Raw genomic sequence first — 10394 nt, forward strand, 5'->3', positions numbered from 1 at the left:
CTATCTAGATCCTAGAAACGTAAGTCTCTAAGGCTCTCCACACTGCCTGTTAATTCTCTAGAAGATTGATAGCATCTGAAAATAGAATTGTGTCTTTATTCTGCCTTCTTAAGCTAACAAGTCAATAATAATTAAAGACTGCTTAGTGACTAGCAAGAAAAAGAATACTTTAAATTATAATCATGTATATCATGCAAGGCAAACGGTTATTAGATGTTTAAATATCAACAGGGGAAAGGATATGCAACACAAATGAGGCAAAAATGATATGTACAATAAGAAAAACATAAACAAACAAAATATTAACATAAACAACCCAAAAGAGAAATGAACAAAAAATACATTTAAGCATTTCACACATGAAGCAGTACAAATAACTAAAAAATTTATACAAAAAGCCCAACCCTGATGACAATCACAGAAATGTAAATTAAAAGAACATATCATTTTTTTTTTAAAGAACATACTTTTATCTATCAGTTTGGCAAAGATTTAGAAGACTAACAGGATACAATATTGGAGAGGGCAGGAAAACACAAGCATTTTCAAACACTGCTGGCGGCAACTTGATGGTAACTGTCAAAACACAAAGTGCACACACCCTTTGATCCAACAATCCCTAGGAATTTATCCTACAGATTTACACATTTACTTGTGTAAATACTTAACGTGTGAACAGTGATGTGTACTGCACCATTCTTTGTAACAGTGAACAAGAAACATAGAAACACCTCCATCAATAAACTTTATGGTGGTACTTCCATAAAATGAACTATTAGGTTGTTACTAAAGAAAAATGAATCTGCATGTTCTAACAGAGAAAGATGTTCGGGATGTACTGCTGAAGAAGCTGTTGCCAATTACCATATATATTGTATTACGGCGGCATGTAAAATAAAATAAAAATTGTCTCCATTTCTATTTACATACGATATACATGTATCTCTTGTATCTCTGCACAGGATTGAGGGGTGGGTGGTCACTGGCAAGACGTTCTGGTTCTCCTCCTTCTGCTCATGGCAGGACCACGCACTCTAGCCCCTCTCAAGTTTGCCACGCGATGTATCTTGCTTTGGCAAATGAACTGGGAGCAGAATCTCTTCTGGGTGGAAGTCTTAAAAGCCAGCGCAGAATTGATCATGTTCCCTTCCTCTCAGGGACTCACTGAAGCAGCTGTTGAGCTGGAAGCCTGGTTCTCTGACTAACCAAGACGAGAGCTCCTGGTCCCTTCACTGCCATCAACCCACGTGGAACCCCTAAGTGTGCACGAGAAAGAAACTTTTGTTGTAGTTAGCCACTGGTATTGTGTGGTTGCTTGTTACTACAGCACAATTTAGTGATCCTGACACATACAGGAATAAGGGGAAAAATCTGGGAAGACACATGCCAAAGTGTGATCTTGGTGTTATCCTAAGGAGAAGACAGAGTGGAACAGGGGGAGGGTGGGGCATGGGGAGTGGGGAGGGGAGACTCCGGGGTTTTATGTTATATCCTTGGGAACTGTACAAATTTTCATAAGCACACACTGCTTTTAGAATCTAAACAAAAGGTATCTGTAAATAGTCTAAGATACCTATAAAGTTTTACATTGTTGCTTTTAAAAATGTCAATAACCACAGTTCTGACACAAAGAGAAATAAAATCTCCCTGTGACCATAAAGAATAAAACATGAAAACTGGCCTTCATCAGAGTTCCAGGCAGAGGGATGAAGGACTTCTTTGAAAAGTAACACTATACTTAGGGATGACGGCGTAGGAGGCTAACTGCCCTGTTCCTCCAGCTCCATCAGACACGTGCAGGTTTTACTCAGACAACATAGAAGCAGGTGCAGGAAGAGAAGGGGCCCTCAGCAGTGCCTGCTGGAGTTAGGAAGCATTTATAAAATTACTAGATAGTGGTTCAAAAACACCCAGAGAAACTAAACATGTACACAAACGGCAGTCGAGGCAGCCATTCACGTGCTGTGACGCGGAAGGAGAGACGTTAGTTCATCTGGGATAGAGAAACAAGATCACTGTTCTCTCCGGCAAAACAACATCCTTTGTGGAGGAATCTCGGGGAGTGACTGGGCTGCAGAGGGACAGTCACATGGAAAGCAGGGCTTCAAAACTCATGAAAGGAACAGCAGGGTTCTTTGCCTGTTCAGACCATCAATTTTCTATCATAAAATGTAATGAAGATGTCACAGAAATTCATCAGAGGGAAAGCCAAACTGACAGGTATTTTTACTGTTTTAAAGCTCCAGGCACTTTAAAGAGTTTCAGAATTAGTCCTCACAAGCCTACCACGTATTTTATGCTCATTCTTAGAGATGAGGAACCTTTGGCTCAGGGAGGTAGAGGAACTTTTTCAGGGTCACAGAGCCAAGACTCAAACCCATGTCTGGTGTGGTCTTTCCAGGGTCAGCAGGGAAGGCTCCTTAGGGATGAAAATAAGGAATAAGGAAACCAGTCCAGGGAACCTGCTTCTCCCCTACACAGCTGGCAGGTGTGTTCACACACAACCACCTCAGTTCTCCCTGTGAACGACTCACCCTATTTGTCTTAGGAACACAAAAGTTAAGCATTGATGTCGCTCAAACAGCTAAAATAAGTTTCCCACGGTGACATATATAGTTAATACACCAGAGAATGAGACAGGCACCAGGTCCAGAACGGCGGCTTTAAAAAATTCAGTCAAACTCATGAAACTTTAAAAGTGTAACTGATTTAAAAAGAAAAGAACTTTAAATCAATACTACTTTTTAAAAATTTAAACCTAGACTACATCACATGGACATTCATTCAAAATGTAACTTGTCCCTTGTCCTGCAGAGATCTTGGGGTATTTTTGTTATCTGCTGTCTCCCAAGAACCCAAATATAGCCTGACACAAAATAGGTCTCAAAGTATTTGTTAAATTACTGAAATGAACCGGTCATGTCTGTTTAACCTATATATGTAGGTGAAATTCTACAATAGTTGTTTTCAAGTTTTAAAAAATATATATAGATCAAATAACCAATGTCTATAATCACCCAACAGAAGGAAAAGTAACATTAACTGAATGCAGACAGGGTACCAAGCAGCTGGTTAAGGTAACTTACATACATTCCATCATTTAATCGCACAAGAAATTTACAAGACAGGCATCACTAGCCCATCGATACAGTAGAAGAAATTGAGGCTCAGGGGGTTCTGTATGCAGTACCCAGCCGGTTTGGTCACACAAGTAGTTAACGGCAAGGATTTCAACTCATCTGTCTGAATTCAAAGTCCAAAGGGTTACACCACCTTCCCGCTAGAGAAGGCACTAAAAGAGTGGCTGATTACTTTTACAATGTGCTCTTCACAAGGAATAGATTTAAAAGAAAAAGAAAATGGGTGACTGAATTTTTGCATTCAACTTCTGCTGGTACAAAGCCAGAATCCAGAAAGCCACCAAGATTGAGGTTTACTTATAATAGAGAGCGTGTTTATATAACACAGAAAATTGCTCTAACAACACCTGCTAAAAAACCAAAATTTTAATTTGCAGTAGTTATACAACTTGAATATGAGCACCTGGAATTCACTGTCTTTTAGAGGCTCTTACTGTATGGTGTTACTGTGGATTCACGAAGCTATTATACATATTGTATCGTTCAAATAACAGTGGTAGTGAATTGTGATTTTTATGGCATGACAAGCTTAACTTGCAAAGGAAAAATTCCAGTGGGCTATGTGTTAAAATAACATGTCTGTTCAAGGAGAACACTTGACAGAGTAGGATATAAACCGTCCTTAAATGTAATGCTGTTTTCAAAAAATGGAAAGTAAATCGCAAGATGATCACTAAAATGAGAGAGGGAGGGAATGTTAACCTATCCAATCTTTCATTTTCTAATCTGCCTTCTTTCCCCCAAGAATCTGAGACATGGCTATTCACACAATAGGCTCACGTCCCCCAGTGGTGCGAGGCAACTCAGCGAGTCAAGGGCACCAGAATCTCTTCTCCCTCGTGGGCTGCAAGGGGTAGGATTTGGAAGGGGCAGGCACCAAATGCTCCCTCTGCCAGGCAGGATGTATTTCAATGAGTTTTATTTTAAGTCCTATTTGCAACATCACTCTCCCGGTTCTCAGCGACTCCACTGTCATTTGAGAGCTGGGAGGCAGATGAGGAACGGGAGGGTTAGGAAGTGGAGGATTATAAAACACACTGAAAAGTGGGCTTTAGAACAAGACAGTCAGTCTACAGTTTGAGCCCTGACTCTTCCACTTACTTGCTATGCCCAATTCAGTTTATTATTATCAATTATTATCTGGGAAGAATAATACTAACAGAATAACTCCTTGCAGGGTGAATTTTAGCAAAAGATTAGCAAAGACAAAATAGGACTGGATCCTGGCTACAAGCACAGGCCCTGGGTGGCTCTACCCCTTGTTCCCTGTGTGACCTTGGACTAGCCCTGAACTAACCTCCTAACCTCAGTTTCTTCATCTGTGAATTTAAAATGGTAATAGATCTACTTCAAAGGGTTGATGGGAGGATTAAATAAAATAACCCACAGTAAATGTTCTATACAAGTTAATGTATAGAAGAAAGCACGCAGGCAATGCCTAGCACATAACATGGTATTTCATAGACAGTAACTAACATTGCACAAAGTGCAAGTCTGATGATGTAATAAGGATACGCATGTTCTGAAGAAAGGCTGGATACTTTTCAGAAAAAGGAATATGATCTGGACACTCTGAAACAAAGAGCTCACACTGTAATAGATCTTGGGACGGGGCTTATGCAAACAATTATCAACAAAGGTCCTTCTATCAAATCTCTCAGTGCCCTCGTTCACGTCAGCTGGTGGCCATGGCACCAGTGTGCACATATACACAACCCATATCTCCAAGGAGCGCGGCTCACAACAATTGCAGCATCTATTCCCCATGCTGCCTTTCCCCGGAGGTTTTCTGTAATGAGGGTGTCAAAACTGCAAAAAGAACACACAGGAGATTGGCAGAGAGGCTCACGTGACTGGAAGAGGACCATGCAATCCCGTAAATACTTATTGAGCATCTACCGTGAGCCGGGACCCATTCCTCTCTGTCTTGTTGTGGCTTGACAGTGATTCTGTAAACATGATTTTGCCTTCTAGAATAAACTTTTGTCTTACCTACAAGTTTACAGTGCTAACATGTATGAGCTGTTCTTTGAGGAGCAGATTTAGCATTGAGAGCACCGCTGAACTAGACCTGACCAGAGTGGATACGACTGAAAACTGAATCATCAGAGAGTTGGTGTGGTTTGCTTGGGACTGACAGAGGGTGGGGAAGGGAAGCTCCGTCTATATATGGCAAGAATCTGTGATCGCAGTCAGCCAGAAGCACAAACTTCTTGCCATGGCCTTCAATGTCCTCCAGTCTGGCTCCTTCATCTCGCTCTGTTCACCCACACGCTAAGCAGCCATCACCCCATCCCGCCTGTAAAACCTGATCCCCTGCCTTTGGTCCTACTCTGCATGGAATGCCCTTTACCCATTCAACTCCCAGACGGGACTGCAACTGTCTGTGTGCATGTCTGTCCCTGGAGGGCAAGGAGTGACTCCTTTTCATGCCTACATAAGCCACCCCTAACCCAGGGTCTGCCAGTGTCCGCCAGCGGAGAACAGTGGGAAGGGCTCAGAATGGAAGGCTGGTTTCGAATGAATACCTGTTTCAAATGCTAGCTCTGCCCCTTACCAGCCGTCTGACCTTGGATAAGTTAACCTCTGCGGACTTCAATTTCCTCCTCTGTAAAATGGAGACAAAAAGGCATTCGCTTTACTGTTGTTGGGAGAATTGAATCCTTAGGTGTACATAAAGCACTCGGAAGAGGGCCTGGCATAGGAATAGCTGGATCAGGGAGCGGCATCACCCCTGTGTTGTTCGTAATCACTGTTACTTTTGTCATTGGTAAGTGTATGTGGAATTTTAAAAAGTGAAGGAGGAAGGGAGGTGGCGCCCTGAGGCCGAGCAAATGTCTGAACTTACTCGCAGCTCAGCGCTGCCCTTCACCGCCCACTCACAAAAGGAGACACAGACCTTCCACTCTGGTTGGTGCTCACGATCCTCTTTCATACCTGGGTGGCCCACCCACCCCTGCTGGGGACTTCCAAATCCTGCAGTGACAGCAGAGTGACATACAAAGAACACCGCAGCGCACTTCCTTGCAACCCAGCCCCCAGCAGACTTCTGCTCCTAGAAAGTCATTGCTGAGCTGAGCATTAGCCATGCTCTTGTCCAACATCAGCCCTGTGACAGAAGGGGAAACTGAGGCCTGGGGAGACTGTGTTTGCCTTTTGTTAGTACCCGGTTTATATATATATGTTACTTGTCGTGCAGTCAACTTTGTAGTAAACACTAAGGGTACCATAATCATCATTGAAAGCGGGAAGGAGGGGAGGGTGGGTACAGCTCAGTGGTAGAGCACATGCTTAGCATGCAAGAGGGCCTGGATTCAATCTCCAGTACCTCCATTAAAAAAAAGAAGAAAGAAAAATTTTTTAAATTATAAACCAGGAAGGAACTTTAAAGTTCACCTTGTCTGACGTTTTTCAAACTCCACATTCCATGGTGTCAATGAGATGTGAGCTCTGTTGCAAGTCATTCATTCATTCATTCATTGATCACCTACCATCTGCTGGGCAGTGGGGACACAAGTCAGACACCACTCCTGTCCTCCGGACCTCACAGATGAATAGGGAAGAGTGACAGTGGGTAAATAATCACACATTAATAGTAAAGCCTTGTTGTGAGTGAATTATGTTTTAAAATGGACTAGAATGAGCATCTCCACTTACAGCCAATATGCTTTCTGAGCAGGAGATCAGGTAGGCTTGGGGGCTGGAGGAGGCAGTTACAGGTAGTGTCCTGGAAACTGCTCATCCACTGGCTTCACCAGTGCAAGGGCCTCCCATAGACTAACATTACCAGGATGTGGGCGCAGCAGTAGAGAATGGGAACCACTGATCTGGCTGGACCCACCCCATTTGACAGATAGGCATACTGAGGCCTAAAGAATTTAAACTCACTTGGCAAAGTTGCAGAGCAGATAAATTAAAGACACTTAAGATTCTGTAGGGGCTCGGATAGCCTTCCCCAATAAAAGTCCACATCCCACAGTGTGGCATGCAATCTGACCCATGCTCCCTTCTCCTGCCTCCCCTCTCACCATTCTGCCGCCCACTCTACCATCCAGCCCTCCTGAATATACCTCTGCGGTGCCCACACCACTGCCTCTACCAGGGATCCAAAGTCCACAGCCCCTAAGTAATGCCTGCTCATCCTCCGCACTCAGAACTCGGCTCGGGGCCTCTCCTCCAGGAAGCCCTTCCAGAGCTGGCCCTCCTCTGCCTCCCAAGGCACATACACCTTTACACAGAGAGAGAAACACTCATCACATAAGGTGTTCATCCATTCAACAAATATTTATTGAGCACCTTCTATGTGCCAAGCACCTTTGGATACAGCAGTAAATAAAGAAAGCCCCTGCCCTCGTGGAGCTTACATTCTAGTGAGGGAAACAGACAATAAACAACACGAAATATGTCACTGGAGTTCGGTGCTACAATAAAAAAATAAAGACTAGCAGGCATCGGCGGGGGATCACGGGGGAAAGCCTCTCTGAGGAGGTGGCATTTGATCAGAGACCTGAAGTGACAGGGTCAGCCATGCAAAGAGCTGGGGAAAGAGCATCTCGAGAAGCAGCAGCAAAGGCCCTGTAACTACTGTGATGACTTCTTTACTTGTGTCTCATCACCTACTGAACTAGAAGGCCCTTGAGGGCGAGGGTTACATCATAAGCATCTTTGCTTTACAGGGCCCAGCATCCATAGTGGACACTTATGGAATGAGTGAACCAAGCGGGCCCCGCATGAGTGCCTGCTGATTTCTGAGTCCACGTGGCTCTGTCTCTTGAGATTTGGGTGTCTCTCTCCCACAGGGCTAAGCTAAGCACGGGCTTTGCTTGGGCCAGCCTTCCCTAACTCTGTGACCTGGCCTCAGTCCCTTCATTCTCCCTTCATTAGGACCATGGCACTGACAAGCTCTTCGGGTTTATCCTGTTCTGGTCCTCGTATCTCCAGTCTGGACCTGGGACCCTGTCCAGAAACCTAGATGCCTAGTACTGGGAACCTCCCTCATTTTCTCCAGGTTTCATAGGCATGAAAGTCCTCCCCCAAATCCCAAACCCCAAGGCTGGGGGGCCCTGACGCCTGGAATCAGACTTTCCCATGACTAAGCCCTCCCCACCTAGAAGTCAGCCCTGCCTGATTCTGGACTCCCCTCCAAACCACATGACTCCCTCTGCTGGGACACCAACCCTCTGATCTCATCAGTCCTTTCTGTGGCCATCTTCCTGCATGTTCCAACTTCATTAAACCATTCCTGAACACCTACCATAGCCAAGGCCCAGGCTATGAGTACCTGAGTCCTCACGTCACCTGCCACAGATCCTGTTCCAGCAGCAGAATATCTGGGCCCAAGTCTCCAGATTTGACTACCCTAAACCACAGCCCCGACACTCATGAAAGCACGTGAAATAGCGTTAGGTGCTGCAAATACAGTCAGATGGTTTTATCCACTCAGCCAAATGCAACTGATATCCTCATTCCTTCAGTCACCCTTTCACCCATCATCTCTGGACACCTGCCATATGCCAAGTCTTGGAGCATAAAATGCAGTGCCTGCACTGATGACAATGATGGTGATGGTGGAGGAGAGAGAGGAGTGGGTGGTAAAATCAGTAACCACTAACTGCACCCTTGTGCTAGCTACAATAAGCAGTAAGTCTTCTAATAGTAAGAAAACTACCAGAGAGGTATTACTAGCCTCATTTCATAGAGGAGGAAATAGGCTTAAGAGGTGAAGCAACTTGCTCAAGGTCACACAGCGAAGCAGCAGAGTGGTGAGACCCCAGGTCCGTCTGCCTACAAAGTACAAACTGTTCACTGCCCCGAGAGTCACACAGTAAATGCGAAGCAAATATAACTTAGCATAGAAGTGAAAGAGAGAGGGTCTAGAGCCCCGGGGACTCACAAGCCGGTGGAGGATACAGACATATAAACAAATGTCTAAAATGTGGGGAGGCAAGTGCCGACGTCTGGAGACCATGGAACTGTAGGGGAGCAGCAGGGGAGCCAGAGGAGTTGGCTAACTTGACCTGGAGGGCTCTGAAAGCCTTCTTGCTCAAGTGACTTGGGGGCTAGGCTCTGAAGGATGAGCAGTTTGTGGCTGACCAGCAGGCTCAAGCTTGGCGCAAGGCAGGAGCTTGGCCCCCAGACCTGGCCTGGGCCGGCCGGCTCCTCTGAGGTCGTCCAAGTCCACCCCCCTGTGCCCACGCGGCCGGGCCGGGCCTCACCTCCTTCCACTTGAGCTGGCGGATGCTGATTTTCAGGGCGTCCAGGGAGGTCCTGGCCTTGGAGCTGTCCACTGTGACGGGCCGCGGAGAGCAGTACTCGTCGGACTGGCCGGAGCTCCGCTTGCAGCTGCGGCCCTTGCTCCCGGACTTCCCCTGCGGGCAGAGGCCCTGCGCCGGCGCCGGCTTCGGCCTGAACACGGGCAGCGCGGGTGGCGGCCGCGGGGAGATGCGGGCGTCGCCCTCCTCGGCCGTGCGGTGAGGCCCCGGGGTCGGCTCCTTGGGCTGCTCCTCCGCCGCCTTGCGCTCCGGCTCCCCGGCCGCGCCCGGGTCCACGCGGACCTGCTCCTTCGCCGCCTGCGCTTTGGCCGCGGTCGCGGCCTCGGCCTCCGCCTCCGCCTCCGCCTCCGCCTCCGCCTCCCACCAGGCCGCCAGCTCTCTCTCGGGGCTGCCCCGCAGCATGGCGCTCAGGGCCGGTGCCAGCGCCAGGGCCACCGCCGCCGCCGCCGTCGCTCCGCAGCCCCGGCCCGCGACCAAACTGCCGCCGCTGCCGCCGCTGCCACGCGCTCCCCGCCTGAGCCCGTTGCCATGATCGCTCAGACTCCGGTTGACAAGGGCAGGCGCCGACTCGGGACGGAGCCCGGGAAGGGCCAATCGCCGACCAAGCCCCAGCGACCTCATAGGCGAGGCCGCCCACGTGACAGAGCCTGTCACAGAGGCGGCGGCGGCCATCTTGGAAGAGGGCGGAAGCGGCCTCTGCCCGCCCACCCGGGGAACCCGCCGTGGTTCTGAGCTCGCAGAATTTAGAGCCGAGAGTCTGGAGCTTGAGAGTGGAAAGACGTTGGGCTCTTACGGGGCTAATGAGCCCGGGGACTGGGGCGAAGAGACATCAATTTCAAACAAGAAGCCCACTTTCCCCCGCCCCATGCACACTCACAGGGATAACTCCCGGTCTGATGCAGGAGGCACAACTTGACCGGTTTTAGGCAACTCGACGGTCAAGAAGCACCACCTCAGTCTGACGATGGACGTGACAAGTCCA

At 47.6% G+C, this 10394-nt stretch overlaps 1 protein-coding gene across 5 annotated transcripts in view; it reads right to left on the reverse strand.

Moving 5' to 3' along the window:
• Positions 1-10084, reverse strand: part of TTLL11 (tubulin tyrosine ligase like 11) — a 244973-nt gene extending 234889 nt beyond the window's left edge. For 4 of the 5 annotated variants that reach the window (XR_004319465.1, XM_032478353.1, XM_032478354.1 and 1 more), the window contains exon 1: positions 9356-9962. Coding sequence is in view for 4 of the 5 variants with exons in the window: in XM_032478353.1 (XP_032334244.1) it covers positions 9356-9814 (459 nt within the window). In the remaining variant the exon portion in view is untranslated. Of the gene's footprint in view, positions 1-9355 lie in introns of all 5 variants that reach the window. The other variant, XM_014562957.2, reaches the window with a different exon arrangement.
• Between the last annotated feature and the right edge of the window lie 310 nt (positions 10085-10394).

The sequence above is a fragment of the Camelus ferus genome, chromosome 4 (assembly GCF_009834535.1).
Source record: "Camelus ferus isolate YT-003-E chromosome 4, BCGSAC_Cfer_1.0, whole genome shotgun sequence".
NCBI classification, from domain to species: Eukaryota; Metazoa; Chordata; class Mammalia; order Artiodactyla; family Camelidae; genus Camelus; species Camelus ferus.